Genomic DNA, 15,573 nt, shown 5'->3' on the forward strand with positions numbered 1-15,573 from the left:
ACTTACATACTATATCGAACCCCCCCCCCCCCTCCTCCTCTCATCGATCCACCATCGCCGCCGCCCATTAACGCCCCCCTCCCCTTCGTATATACATTATATTTCCCGATATTTAACCCGCGCCATGCCGGGGAAGCTTCTCTCAGCGTCGCTCTCGTCTCTTTCCGTGACTTCAGCCATGGCATCTGATGCTGCTGCAGCCCCCTCGACCAGCAACACCACCGCCGGCAACATGAGTACTAATACCACGACGCCGACCACCACCACAAGCAACATCAGCAGCACTGGCAGCGGTATTGCTGCTGCACCAACACCTTCCTCAACCACAACCACCACAACCACAACCACAACGAACCATCTCTCACCACCACCTCCTTCCTCACCACTACAACTGACATCCACCACTACAAGTGCAACTAGCACAACATCACCACCAACAACAACAACAGTGCCCATCCACCCACCGGCCCCTACACCAACACCCACGCCCCCCACTGCTACGTCCAGCACTACATCTACAAATCCCCCACAGCCCGCCATAGCAGCAGCAGCCCTCGCCCGCGAAGCTATGACGCCATCCGCCCTCGCGCTCGACCACGCGGCGCACACCCCACACACCGCCATCGCCGCGCAGGACCATGACCGGAACAGCAGCAACGGTGGCGGCGGAGGTGGGGGAGTGCTAGCAGGAGCAGCAGGAGCAGGAGCAGGAGGAGCTAGCATAGTGGACCCGGCCCTGACGGCCGCCACCACGACCTCGGAGGAGGACACGGGGCTGATGCGGCAGCAACTGCAGCAGTTGCAGCAGGTGGTCCAACAGCATACACAGCACGCTAAACAGCAGCAGCAGACGCAGCATCAATTACAGCCCGTCGCGGTGGCAGCGGTCGCCGCCGCGGCCGCAAGTGCTGCAGCACCCCCGGCTACGCCGACGCACACGCCAATGTCGCAGCCGCAGACACCACTGGATAGTCCTGCGCCGTCGACGATTGCGATGAGTACGGCGAGTGGGCAGACGTGCAGGTAGATGGGCTTCTCTCTATTCTCCCCCCCTCCCCCAATCATTCCCCCCCCCCCCTCCCCCCTTCCCACCCCCCACCACCATCACCCCTCCCTTCACTACCCAGAAAACTTTTTTGTTGCACTTTTTTCCCATGTTTTGCACTTTTGTTTTTTTCCCACTTCTACTTTTTGGGGGAGTTTTGTTTGACTAACTCGGTTTACTATTTTTTTTCTTCGTTCTTCTCTGCCTACAGTAATTGCCGCACTACACGTACACCGCTCTGGCGCCGCGCGCCCGACGGCCAGACAATCTGCAACGCCTGCGGCCTCTACCTGAAGGCGCGGAACCAGGCCCGCCCCACGAACCTCAAGCGCCCACCGCACGGCTCCACCGTCGGCAATGTACAGTCCTCGCTCGGGGCCACCTACGTCGCCGCCGACCACGTCGTCTCCGGGACGTGTCCGGGCGGGGAAGATGCAACGGCACAGGCGGGGCAGAGGGCTGCAATGGCTGCCCGGCATTCAACAACCGCGTGAGCAAGGCTGCGCAGTTCACGGTCGGCGTAGCAAATGGAGCAGGAGAGGGAGGGGGAGGGTGTGGAGGGGGAGGGGGAGCCGGAGGTGGAGGAGCTGGTGGAGGTGGTGGAGGTGGTGGCGCTGCAGGTGTCCCGACGGACCCGGCACTGACGAATGCTCCTTCGCCTCCGCCGGCCCCCCAGCAGCAGCAGCAGGCACCAATACAACAGCAGCAGCAGCAACAGCAGCAACAACAGCAGCAGCAGCAGCAACAACAGCCGGCCAGGACAGGCTCACCGCCGTCGAATAATACAACAGTAGTGGTAGCTTGCCAGAACTGCGGTACAACAATAACACCGTTATGGCGCCGAGACGAAAGCGGTCATACTATCTGCAATGCCTGTGGTGAGTTCATTATTATTATTATTATCATTGTTGTTGGGCTGTGGTCCAATCAGTTTTCCCCGAGTGAGAGAGCTCTCCCTTATCAGATCGTACGATGGTCGTCGTCGGGAGGGACTGTTTAGCCGAGACCCTGTCGATTGTGTTTGAATCCTGCAGTGTGACACCGTAGCCTAGCGCCCTCCCTCCCTCCCTCGTCCCCTGTCATGCCTGTTTCCTTCGATCATCTGATATGATATGATTGATAAGCCCCCCTCCCTTTCTCCCTCCCCAGGCCTGATGCATGGATGCCATACATAATACCCAATATACATACCAATCCTATCTCTATATTGCCCTTGCCCGAGGGATTTCTCCACACCCCCTCGCTCCCTCCGTCCCACTAATTTACATTGGGGAGATTTTCTCTTTTTTTCTTTTTTTTCTTTGCTATTACGACACTCGGGAGATAGTCGGGTGTTTTTGATTCACTTCAAGTTTCAATTTGCGGGAACATTTTTGGCTTGCAATTGGCAAAACACAAAAAAGAAAAAACATGACGCTGATTTTACCACCACAGGGCTCTACCACAAGCTCCACGGCGTCCATCGGCCCGAGGCCATGAAAAAGAGTATCATCAAACGGCGGAAACGGGTAGTGGCCCCTGCAAATGGAAACTTTGCCTCTAGTCCAGCAGCAACAGCACCAGCTCCCGTGCAGCAGGGAGGAGGAGGGTTGGTCGGGATTGATAACGCCCATACGCAACAGCAGCAACAGCAGGCACCGGCTCAAAACACACTTACAGGTATGTAGAGTGTATGTGTAGGCTACTCTTACTAACACACTTCCCCCCCCTTCCCTACCACCCCCCCCCCTCCCTTCCCCCTTTCATCTCCTCCCCCGCCTAAGATCTCAAGGGTAGCATATAGATGTAATGTACAGTTGGTTCAATGCACTGACACGAAACGAACGATCGTAGGCCTTAATAACGGATCAGACGATGACACGGAGATGATGGACTCTGGCGGGAACGCCCTGAGACAACTACCGCATCTTGGCCAGCAGCAGCAGCAGCCAAGGCATTTCCCACCGCCAATCGACTTTACAACGAGTTTTAGGAGCCCAGCAGCAGCAGCAGCAGCTGCTGAAGGAGGAGGAGGTGGTGGTGGCGGAGGAGGAGGAGGAGGGACGGCGGGAAACGTTAATAATGGAGCTCCCGTCGCCCCTTCCATGAACTCTTCCTCCTCTACTCACCATCACAATCATCAAGACTCCTCTTCACTGACCCCATTATCTCCCCATAACAATAACAACAACATCACAGACAGCCCACAGCCCCCCCACAACCAGCGAAAAAGAAGCCTGTCCATTGCGGAGGCAGATAACCTTACCTCTGACCAACGACTGCACTCAATCAACTCCATCCTCAACCCAAGAAGCCAGTTAAACATGGGCGACGTGCCAATTGAACCTAGCCTTCTCGCCCTCGGCGCAGGCACAATGGCGGAGCTGACGGACGAGCAGAGGAGAGCCATCCTCCTACAGCGACGCCACGACTTGGAGCGCGAGAGCAAGCGCATCAAGGAGGAACTCGAGGGCTGCGAACGAGAGCTCCAGAAGCTCGGGGGCGGAGAGAAGATGATCAATGGCATCATCGGCAATGACGATAACGCCGGGAATGCCACGGCGGTGTTGGTGTAAGGAAAGAAAGAAGAAGGAGAGAGAGATATGAGGCGGGGAGGTATCTTGGGATTTGTATGGAGTATACTGTGTTTCCCGCCTCCTTTTATTCATTATATTACTCTTTTTATATTTCTCTTCTCCTCGATATGCATGTTTCTAGGGATTTATCGTTTTTTTCCCTTCTTTTCTACTTATTCAAATTTCTACCTTCTACTTCGGTTTCTATTGCGCCGTTGGAGAAGGTTCTGTTTGTTTGCTTGTTTGGTTTCGCTTTGCTTTGCTTTTCTGTAAAGCTCTTTTTTTTCACTTTTCCGGAACCTTCTCTATTTTATTCATCATATTTTGAGGGGGGAAAAGAAGACATTCATACTCATCTCAGAGGACGGGGTTCGGTTCGGTTGGTTGGTTGGTTGATTGGTTTTGTGGATGCTTGTATGGGGCACGCGCGGGGTTTTTGGTGTTCGTTTTTATTTTATTTCCTCTTTTTTTCTGTGAGTGTTGTGTTTAAGAGCAGTTTTGTGTAAAGTCAAGTCAGCCAGCCAATCAGTCAACCAGCCAACCTGTCCCTGTGCCGTGAAAAAAAATTTGAACATGTAGAGTTAGTAGCCACGGAAAGAAAACGTTGTCGCGAACTCCCTAATATTAGTTGTAGTAGTCGTTGTTGTTGGTTGGCCGGTCATCTCGGGGGTGCCGCCGGAGGGATGGGAAAGGGTACGAGGGAGGGGGAAATGATTCTTCGGACTGGAATTTCCTTATCAGATCGTTCTCCGACATGGGTTCTCACTCTTATCCTTTTACGCCCCAAGTTCGTTTTGTCGGGGAGAATGTTTTTTTTTTTCCTGCGCGCGTGCGGGGTTACCGGTCTGGTTGGGGGAATTTGGAACGAAATTTTTTTTGGGGGCGTATGTAGGGAGTTTGGTTTGGTTTGGTTTGGTTGGGGGGTTTTTGTTTTTGTGTGGACGCGTGGACGGAGGGCTGCCAAGATGCGCGGGTGGGAGGGGAGGGGAGGGGGCAGGGGAGGGCAGGGCAGGGCAGGGCAGGGAGCCTAAGGTAAGTAGGGCGAGCTAGTGGCATGTAGTAGGGCTGAATGGATGGAAGGGGAGGGAGGGAGAGGGAATGGTGATCGGTGGGCGGGCGGTACGGTATGATGTGATGAGATGGAGAGTTGGGGGGGGTGGGGGTTTGGCGACGGGAGTTCGGTGTATTTTGAGTTTGTGGTAATTTGAGATGTAACTCGGTGTATGGAGTCGTAGAGTGTGCGGAGGGATGGCCGGGAAAGGGTAGGGATTGGCGAGGATGGGGGATGTTGCACTTTGAGGTGCAAAGTGCAGACTTCGTTAAAGTTGGTACAAGGTGGTTTATGTGCGGTTGGTCTATTCGTTTGTTCGTGGTAATGGATAGCCATAAAGGTAGACCTGGCCGGCCTGGAATCTGGGAAAGGCTTGGAGATGTTGAGCATGGTTTATTCCGATTTTGATTCTGAATATATTTAATTAAAGGTTATGGTTAATATATTGGCCCGAATAAGAAGTTGCGGAGGTTAGGTCATTTCCTGACCTATCACAGCTCCGGTAGGTACGTAGTGTGGGAGGGATTTCGGCAGAAGTATCGTGGATGATGATTCTATTGGGAGGTTTGGAGGGAACCTCATTAAATACATGTACATACTCTACTAGCTTTACCTTAGCGTCATACTAACACCACAACATCCTTAACCTCTATTGTATACATAACTGTTAACGGTGCCCTACAAGTAGAGCTATAACTAGGCTCGTCCCCAACCCATCTGCTTATTGCTGCAAGTACGGGATGGGTACGTGACTAAGCTATGACCTTAGTATTTGTGAATCATATACCGTCACTCGGGAGGTATGATGCAAGTATTGTGGGTTGCCAAGATTAACTGGGCGCTGCGTTACAATTAAAATATTTTGTATGGGAATGCAACTTCAAAATCGCCTTGCAGCATGACCACAGCTGCAAAAGTCAAGAGGTGTTATATCTGTAATTTTCTATGACTCTATTATCTCTGGTTTCAATATAGGCTCAATTGAAAGTATTTGGGAAGTTCGGTTGATTTTGGCAACTCGCAATACATGGAATATCACTCGGGTGGTCCGGGTCGTAGACATAAGGCATCACTCGAAGTAGAAGGGGAATTATGTAGTAGGGATACCCGAATCTCTCACTCCATACTCCGACTTCTTCTAGCCTTTATGGATACTGGGATCTCTGGTACATATGTAAGTAGCGCGATCGTGCAAGCTTCAGTGTAATATATTCATATTCAGTATAAGCACCTTATTCCTCTCAAAAATCGACGGTCTTGGAGATATGATGTAGCTGGGTATCTATTGAAAATAACAAAAAAAATGCCTACCGGTGACTTATATCCGCTGTTATGTATACGCGCGTTAAGTAACTGAGTCCTGAGAAATTCTATGAGGCCGACAATGTTGCGGGCAAGAATTCTCGGGGCTTAAAGTATAGTACACCTCAAACTCATCTTATGGCTATAGGCAGAGTGATTGGTCTCTATATATCTGGTGGCCGTTATACCGCATGATCACCAAAATTATAGAATTTCGGAACGCTCTTATTGTAATTTTAATGAATCATATACCGTCACCCGGGAAACATGATGCAAAATCCGAACGTTAGAAATTTCGCTTCATAATTGTATACATACAATATCCCCCAAACTTCTGAACTAAAATCAAAAACAGTGCTCTAATCCTTGTTTGTACAAGCTAGCTCGAATCTCTAATTCCAGCAAAAAGAAAAAACATACTCAACGCCGAACCAACAACGATAAAAGCCCATAATTATCCAAGACCTATACCATATTATTACCCGACCAAGGATCTTCTTACTTTAGTCCACCACGGTACCTCTACTCCTTCGAGAACTACCGTATCATCCGCTCTTCTCCCAGTGTACAGATCCATATCCTCCAACCGCACCCACTTGGTCTTATTCCAGAACTTGTACACAACAAAAAATATCACTGACACTGGCAGGAGAATGTAGTTTATTACAAAATCTTTGGCGCTGAATGGGTTCAAGAATGCAGTATACCCTAATTAACATCCACCATTAGCCTAACTTCGCGGACCAGCCGAAAGAGGGATACAAACCCTGGAAAAATATTAAGAAAATGTTGGCCCCCAACGCAGCATAAGCACCATATGGGTACCAAGCGGCCTGAAATGGCAGTGCTTCAATGCTCTGCCCTTGCGCCACCATCGCCCGTCGGAAGCGGATATGCACAAACATAATCGTCGCCCACACCATAAATGTTGACAACCCACTAAGCGTTATAAGCGCCTCATAGAGCTCGCCAGCGCTCCCAGAGAGCGATAAAAATGATATACAGGCCCCAAGATTCGATAACAAGAGTGCTGCCCAGGGAACGCCGCGTTTATCAACTTTGGAGAAGATTTTGGGTGCTTTTCCGGTGCTGGCCATGAATAAAATGGTTCTGGAGGCGACATAAAGCGATGAGTTGCCTGCGGAGATTACAGAGATGACGATAAGAGCATTGATGAGGTGAGCGCCGACGTGGATTCCAGCACTATCAAGGGCAATAGTGAGAGGCGAGCGGGCGGTGCGGGAGGTAGATGATAGAAGGCGGGGGTCATCGTAAGGCATTAAAATGCCAATAAAGAACATCATCCCCACGTAAAACTATCATGTCTTTAGTAATGATTCAAGCTAGCGGCTCCTGCGGTTGACTCACGATCAAGATCCTCCAGAAAACCTGCCTAATGGCTCTTGGAACGGCTCTCCCTGGATTTCCAGCCTCTCCCGCTGTAATACCCACCATCTCCGTGCCGGCATATAGTGTACCGGCAATGACGAAGGTCCTTGCAACACCATTTATTCCATCCGCAAAGGCTCCCGGGTCATTCCAATACTTGAACCCAATCTTCTGCGGCCCAATCCCACCCGCCGATATCACGATTGCAACAATAAAGAATATCGTTATCGAGATGACTTTAATCAGACTTAACCAAAACTCCACCTCCCCGTATGCCAAAACCCCTAGCATAGATAAAGATAAAAATAACACCCAAAACATTAGGATCCACGCCCATTGTGGAACGACGTCGGACCAGTACATCACAACGAGGGAAATCGCATTATATTCATTAGCAAGAACAGTAACCCAGAGATACCAATATCCCCACCCGAGGGCGAATGCGAGAGAGTCATCGACGAAGCGCTCAGCGTATTCGACAAAGGAGCCGGTTACGGGAATGAGTGTTGCGAGCTCGCCGAGTGATTGCCTGTGCAGCTTGATGTTAGTAGTGAAACTGAACGATGTCAATAACAACCACATATATGGAGAGTACATGCATTACAAAAAAGACGATTAAACCGACGAGAGCAAAGGAAATTAAAATTCCAGCGGGACCTGCAAGATGAAGCGCGTTTCCGGAGCCCACGAGAAGGCCTGGTCCGATGATTCCTTGACGGGTGTCAATAATTTAACTCTTAAATTACAAGTGTATGCGACCCGGTTCTAGGATTCGAATGTGCTATACATCATAACTTATTTGAGGTATTGAAAAACATGAGTTACATACCCCCGATAGCTGTAACAGGATAATGATTAGTATAGTTACGCGACAGTCATAATAATCCAAAAACATTGGAACACTTTACCAATCATCTGCAAATGCCTCGACTTTAACTTCCGATGTAGCGGCGATCCGTGAGAATCGCCATGCCTTGACCCTGTTTCAGATACAGCTTTTGTGTCTCCCACCACTCGTTGTCCCTCTATTGCCTTTTCGCTGTCTGGACTCATCATGAATATTTACGTGAATTGAAATGACGGCAGTCAAGTAAGATTGAGGGGTTGAGAGTTTCGTTGGAAAGGGGACGTCGTGTCGCGATCTAATCATCAAGAGACCCGTTCACCAATACTGAGACCCACGTCCAGATATGGAAACGTCTCCGAACCCAACTTTCGGAAACCGCAGAAGAGACTCAAATAATTTGAAAGGGAAGAATAAAATAAACAACCCCGGGGCCTTCCAATACCACAGTTCGCACCACAACGGTTTGAAGGGAGTTACAGTGGGCATTTTTTGAGATGGCGCAATATATATACTGGGTAACGTAATACGGTGTGGGGGTTACTATGGGAGTGTGCTCGCGCTTCGTCCCGGCTTAGGCTCGGGAATAGACTGTCGTTTCAGAAGTCGAAAGTCGAATGGGGGGCTGATATCGTCACGAATATCAACTTGTTAAACCGGTCTCTTATCAGGAGGGGAGATCTGGGGTTAGATCCCAGTAGCTACATACCTCATGCCACTTGCGCGTTTACGGGACCTTCTTAATCTGGGGCTAGGGGTTGCACTTTGCCGTTCTACTCGGACACTTTACCGGTGAGATACCGCCGGAGATCTATCGCAGCTATGTGGTTTATCTATTGGGACAAATATTTTCTAATAATGGCCATTGAAAATGGAGAAATACTCGTACGGTTTAGTACCCGTTGTAGGGTACATCTGGAGCATCTACGGGTATGTGACCACATGTAGGTACATATTGGCATGCAGGTTGGGGTGATAGACCGCGTAGATAAGTTCAGACAGATAGAGCAAGTAATTAAGCCAATAACATCCACAAATTATATGTATTACCGATCAGTACAGGTATCTACATAGAGTACTCGTATTTTCCTGACCTTTGTGGACAAAAATGCGCCAAGCTGATGATTTTTGGTGTATGCAATAGTGGCCCAGTTCAAAAACGTCAGGAAGATACGAGTACATGGAGCACAATAGGTACATGAATTACATACATACATGTACTTCAAGTTCCCTATCAAATTCCAGAAACTCCACCACCCACAGCGATATAGTGCATTGAATTAGGGGTGTGCCACCTCGCGACCGCGAGATCTCTCCCACCGCCGTACAGTATTTCCCACCTCCAGTCCACGCACTTGCTCACCCATAGTAGTTGGCCAGCTCCAGTAGTTAATTAATATTTCCCTTAGCCATAGCCAGCTCCCGCTGTTGAACATAGTCGCTCATTGCCAGCTCCAGTAAATGTCCACCTAGTTCCTTCAGTTAATAATAAGGTACCAATTCCAATGCCGCCTCCAATTAATTCCAGCTCCAGTTGATGCCATCTCCAGTTAATTCCACCTCCAATACCATCCTGTGGGCGGTTGCTATGCAGGGCTAGGGTTCCGTGCTCTTGACCAATCATATGCCCAAGCGTTCAGAAAATCGTTAATCTAGTACATAATAGATAATAGATAATAATAGATAGATAATAATAATAGACTGAGAGAAATACTCCTCGTGACTACTACGAGCTCCTCTGTGTCGCAACCAGAACTAGAAAGAGAGGCGTGTACGCCAAGCAGTGGCTTGTAGCCAGAACCACATGCAGTTTAGGACAGCGGTAGCCAATAGATAAGCTTTTGAGCCTCACAATCGCACTAGTCCCCTCTACTACCAACGTCGACAAATACCAAGTTACATTTGTAGCAAACATCGTAGCACCAAAATGTCTTTATTAACGCCGCCAAAACTTGTCGCCTCAACTGGAGAAACCTACAACTGCCGGATTGGAGGGAGGCAAGGCGCAGTAGGAGGCGGGAGGGAGAGTAATCTGTTTAGAAGCGCGCAATGGTATAGTACGGGTCCGCCAGCTAGCTAGTAACTGTAGATACTAACTATTCAAGAGGTCTCCGGATGGTACGTGTATACTTACTTCTAGTGAAGATAATGAGCTGCGAACATGGATAGTGTATGCTACTCTCCTCTTATTTGCAGTAATCTTACTAACAGCCCAATTAGTCCTGCGGACCTCCTTGAGCCATCAGAATCCCCTAAACAACTCGAACCATTCTCTTCAATTCGCACCGCAGAGCCTGTATATGCGGCGGCTATATATCCATATATGCAGCTATCCACACCATCTACGTGCTGTTTCATCGCATCTTCACGCGATCACCCAATACAACTCTATGATATGCTTACACCTACCACACGCGCAAGCTATCCCCTGATCGATCCAATGACGGAGAAATATCACACCCCAGCATCACTTCTTTTCGCCCCGTCGAACCCGAACCGGTTTATTGCAGGGATCACATCGCAGATATCGTTCTTTGATATACATCGCAATGGAGAGGGGCCAGTGGTTGCATTGAAGACAATACCTACCAGAAGGAGTGTTCAGACTGGACACACAATGAAGGGTATCATATCTGCCCTGGCAGTATGTCCCGGAAACTCTGATGGGACTGGTGTCTTAGCGGCTGGAACATTTGGAAGACAGGTGGGTTTATATTCAGCGGAGGGAACGGGAGAGACAATTGGTGTATTTGGATTGGGCGGGGGTGATGGCGCAGGAGTCACGCAGTTGGTATGGAGTCAGTGTGAAAGGTATCTTTATATTGCAGAGAGAAAAAGCGAGGTAATTTCCGTGTATGATATTAGGGTTGCTGGAGAAAAGGTCGAGAGTTTTAGAGGTAGGCGAGCAGGGACCAATCAGAGGGTCGGAATTGATGTGGCCTATGCCTTGCGTGGTGAAGTGGTAGGCGGGGGAATCGATGGAAAAGTGAGAATCTGGGAGGCAGGGCATAGTAGAGAGGATTCACATATCGGCACTGCGCACTGCGAATGGCATGCACATAATGATGTGGTGAGTAGCGCGGTAGTGCATCCTGGAGGAGCAGTTTTGGCAACCTGCTCGGGCTCGAGAAAGCCAGAGGCCCTTGGAGAGGATGAGGGGGAGGGGGAGGAGGGGAATGGATGGGACAACAGTCTAAAGATTTGGGCACTATCGCCCCTGAGCCATGATCAAGAGGATACAGGCGATAAGGAGTATAACACTGCTGACAGATACGATAAGGAAAAGGATGAAACAATCGGAGTGGCTATTGGTCAAAAAGGTACTGAAGATATAGTAGGCACATGTATATAGTCGAGCTAGTACAGTACCAACCTTCTTCTCTGTTTCGAATACTCGTAATTGTATCTCAATTATCTCAAGATCTATTATAACGGTGAACGAGCATGCATGATACAGGTTCAGTTTTGATATGGGACCTGCATCATACTGTGTCACTCGACAACATGAGAGCCACTGACAGGATGTATATTTGCCGAATAGCTGCATACTAGACTGTAGCCATCCCGTCCCCGCGATAATTATTGCTTTTCTTTGTTCATCACACGACAATAAACTCCTGTCCCCGCACCAAGATTGCAGGCATCACGAGCAGACGGGTGCCTGCATCAAGAGTGGGGCACTGCATTTACACCGTGCAACAGGAGGTTCTATCTGTTCATCCATCAAATATATAATGTATAACGGTTCTGCTAAGCGAGAGTGAGGCTCATAGTTTGAAGAAGGGGGCCCTAGCCCGAGGATAAGGTAAAATCTTGGGCCTGCCATACTTTCTATGTATGTGCAGTGTCGTCCATCCGCTATCCTTTCGGGAATAAATACTTAGCTACCCCGCCTCCATTATTCCACCTCTTTCTGTAATCCTTATCACACTATTTTCTCTTAGTCTTTTGTTGTTGACCAACATTGACAAGTACATTCCTTAACCATTTGTTCTTCACAGCTCAATCCATTCTCCATCCACGATCGTGATATCGATCACATCGAGAAAATTTAAAAATGCTTCTCTCCACCTTTCTTCAAGCTCTCGGTTTCTTGGGATTGATGAGCAGTACCAATGCTCATCACATGCTCACCAACATCATCGTTGGGGGAGTCGACCAAGGTGATGGAAATTCCATGCGTGTCCCACCAAACACCGACCCGGTTGTCAATGTCCAGTCCACTGACATGGCATGTAATGTCAATGGCTTGAATCCGGTCAGAAAGGGTGTTTCCATTGATGCAGGGCAACCTGTGACTCTCCAGTGGCGTACCTGGCCGGATGGATCTCAAAATGCACCGATTGCTGATTCTCATCAAGGTTTGTGCATTTTTCCTACTTCCCAAAACTTCTATTAGAATTTGCTTTGTTAACATCACTAGGTCCCTGCGCTGTTTACATGAAGAGTGTAAATTCTTTTGCTGACCAGGCAAATGGCCCTGGTTGGTTCAAGATTTGGCATGATGGATTCAGAAATGGCGAGTTTTGTACTGAGAGACTGAGAGCCTCTGGTGGAAAGATGACTGTCACCATTCCAAAAGATCTTGCTGGGTAAGTTCTCTATGATGACTATTACCGTATCTGGGTTTAAAATCCCCCGCTAATCATCAAACAGTGGTTATTATCTTATACGTGCTGAACATCTTGCTTTGCACCAAGCTGTAAGTATACAACTATATCCCAAATTAATTATCTAGACTAATCGAGGTCTTCTTATTAGCAAAACATCGGTGGTGCTCAGTGGTACATTGGGTAAGTTCACTCAATCTTAGCTTATTTTTTACTCTACTAACTATAGTTTAGATGTGTCCAGGCTAAGGTTTACTCTACCGGTGGTAATGCACGTCCTCAGGGAGTTTCCATCCCTGGACATACTAATGCAAACCACCCGGGGGTTCACTTCGACTACTGGAATAACATGAAGCCAACATCTTATTCTATTCCAGGTCCAGCACCATATGTGGTAACCAACGCTGGTGGCGGTCCAAGGGTTCCCCACGTATTTCAACAGCAAAACCCAACGTCCTGCCGAGTCAGTAACGCAGATTGGTGTTCAGCCGATTTGCCTGAGTATAAAAATGAGCAAGGCTGTTGGGAAGTACGTTGGTCTCTTTCCAGTCAATATCGGTTTTAAAAGACATTGGCTAATCATTAAATAGTCTTGTGGGAACTGTTGGAAACAAGTGAATGATTGCTACAACACCGCTCCACCAACTGGTCATAAAGGCTGCACCCAATTTGAGAATTACTGCACAAAAGCACAGGAGCAGTGTAGGCAATGTGGTTCTGGAACAGCATGCCGTGGATCCTTCCCCCCTGCAAAACGCAGCCTTTCTCTCCGCTCCAACGGAGAAGATACGATTCAAAAACGCAATGTCAACAAGCATGCCAGCCGAACCACTGCTTCAGTCGCCTCCTCCACTCCCGAGGCCAAGCCTATGAGTAAAAAGGGAAGGGGAACTGAGATTTGTATTCTCACCCAGAGGAACTGCGAAAATCACCATGATGTTCATTTCTGTTTTTTGTTTGCGTATGCGTGTGTTCATGCGGTCGATAAGTATTCAGAGCAGTTCCCAGTTAATGCCGAGAGAAAGTGGCAAGGCTTGTGGATGTTTCAAACCGTATGTGATTACGAGGATTTGAGCAAGGATGCCTGCAGAGACAAGTATTCAAAGGCAATGGATGGATTTGAGTAGTGGGCTAGATTTTATTCATGTTCTTTTTTTTCTTTCTTCCTTGATGGGATTCTAGATTTCTTTGGTTAGTTTCACATGTCTAGTAACGTTTGAGATGATCATAAACAGAATTTCCATGCATCCAAAGTTTCATGGCATAACAGTGTGTACTACTAGTCTCGATAAATTCGGACTCTCGGATTCCCGTTAATTGGTCAATTCCCAGGTATATGTCCCTTATAAGCCTTAATTCATACCCCCTAATATCTCTATTAAGACCTGAGCTTAGCGATATTACATTTAATTGTACTTCCTCACTGGGTGAACCTATTTATGACTTGTGGCCGGTACCTCCAACGTATAGCGAGACCGCGCCCAAACTAAGTTCCGGAGCATGTTCCGTAGATATAAATCACCAGTAACATATAACCAGTTATATACACATACCATCGCTCACGTACCGCAGTAATTCGTCTCAGCGGACACTCACATTGACGTTGGAATTACTTGTTCTAGTCATTTGTCTTGCAAAAGCTGTCCTAACCTTCCCTCATCCGCGCTGTAAAAGGCAACTTTGACGTCTGTGTAACCGTCCGCTGAGGCGAATTACTGTGGTAGTTGAGATAGCAAAAAATTCCATACGAATTAGGGTTACATTATATAAGGCTGGGTTTATGATAACGCCAAAGACATCATGTCAACACTTTGTCCTTTCAAATCTATGTTTATAAAAAGCCATACAGATGTGTTATCTATTACATAAATAGGTCATTCTATCATTTGTCGCCTTTAGGGGTCTATTCCTTTCAATGCCGGATTATTGACGAACCGAGTGATACCATATGATTGCTTGCTCAGTGTGCATAAATGTAGCTACACACACAACCTGTCAAGTTATCCGCTTTGTAAGAACACATGTACAACGGGCGATCGGCCTCGTCAGTGAAATAAGCTTAAAGTTCCTTTCTCGACCACAAATCACGCGCACGACACTCGACCCGAAAAGCTTAAAGATACATGTAGTCAGTCTAGACATCTCACATGTATGTGGATATCGACATCTTGGTAAATTTCCAACATTTAAGGAATAGTATATAGTAGCTTTTATGAGTGATGAAAGGCTGCGTGTGCTTCGGGGTGAGAGGCATGTTCTCTTTTATCCCCTCTCCACATGGGATAAGGCCTCAAGAGAGCAAAGTATAAGTATAACTATGGTTCTCCTCTGAATTCTGAATTGCAAAGATAGCGAAGTTTATTTTGAGTCAACTACATTTTTTCATGACATATGTACTCTACCCAGAGCTGTTTAATCCCTCCTCGCATAATTTCGAATCAAAGTGTCAAATATGAAGTATTGGCATATTTTAATAGCCGCTAAAATTACTATTCTGGTCTTAGTAGGTCCTGAATTCATACAGATATGCAATTTCCTCTCCACCTCTTTGAAATTCCGTAGCCACCAGCCGGGGCTACCCCCAAAAGTACGCTCTTCCGGTTCCCCCACCCAACTTTTGGGACGGGGCCGGCGAAACCACGGTGAGGGCATTCGGTTGTGGGTTAGGGTTTCTTTCGCTTTTTATCGATTTTTTTGTTTTTGTTTAATTCATTATTTTATCGATTTCTTTCATACATATAGATAGTGTTTTGTAGGTAGATTCCTTATTTGCCGTA

At 47.8% G+C, this 15,573-nt stretch overlaps 4 protein-coding genes across 4 annotated transcripts; 3 read left to right on the plus strand and 1 right to left on the minus strand.

The window, feature by feature from the left end:
• Positions 1-124: 124 nt before the first annotated feature.
• LAJ45_05277 (uncharacterized protein) lies at positions 125-3,600 on the plus strand (the record flags this gene model as incomplete). Its single annotated transcript, XM_046114848.1, has 5 exons — positions 125-1,023; positions 1,257-1,462; positions 1,666-1,923; positions 2,480-2,704; positions 2,879-3,600. The coding sequence occupies 5 exons, from the start codon at positions 125-127 to the stop codon at positions 3,598-3,600; spliced, it is 2,310 nt and encodes a 769-aa protein (XP_045971885.1).
• Positions 3,601-6,431: 2,831 nt separating this feature from the next.
• LAJ45_05278 (uncharacterized protein) lies at positions 6,432-8,395 on the minus strand (the record flags this gene model as incomplete). The annotated part of the gene is made up of 6 exons (XM_046114849.1): positions 6,432-6,661; positions 6,720-7,269; positions 7,322-7,871; positions 7,942-8,053; positions 8,172-8,180; positions 8,251-8,395. The coding sequence occupies 6 exons, from the start codon at positions 8,393-8,395 to the stop codon at positions 6,432-6,434; spliced, it is 1,596 nt and encodes a 531-aa protein (XP_045971886.1).
• A 1,718-nt stretch (positions 8,396-10,113) lies between these two features.
• LAJ45_05279 (uncharacterized protein) lies at positions 10,114-11,538 on the plus strand (the record flags this gene model as incomplete). Its single annotated transcript, XM_046114850.1, has 3 exons — positions 10,114-10,238; positions 10,294-10,356; positions 10,407-11,538. The coding sequence occupies 3 exons, from the start codon at positions 10,114-10,116 to the stop codon at positions 11,536-11,538; spliced, it is 1,320 nt and encodes a 439-aa protein (XP_045971887.1).
• A 705-nt stretch (positions 11,539-12,243) lies between these two features.
• On the plus strand, positions 12,244-13,923 carry LAJ45_05280 (uncharacterized protein; the record flags this gene model as incomplete). The annotated part of the gene is made up of 6 exons (XM_046114851.1): positions 12,244-12,547; positions 12,610-12,778; positions 12,843-12,888; positions 12,948-12,979; positions 13,031-13,325; positions 13,387-13,923. 6 exons carry the CDS (start codon positions 12,244-12,246, stop codon positions 13,921-13,923), a joined length of 1,383 nt encoding a protein of 460 aa, XP_045971888.1.
• Positions 13,924-15,573: the final 1,650 nt, after the last annotated feature.

Source organism: Morchella importuna (assembly GCF_003444635.1).
Source record: "Morchella importuna strain M04M26 chromosome Unknown Morimp01GS014, whole genome shotgun sequence".
Taxonomy (NCBI): Eukaryota; Fungi; Ascomycota; class Pezizomycetes; order Pezizales; family Morchellaceae; genus Morchella; species Morchella importuna.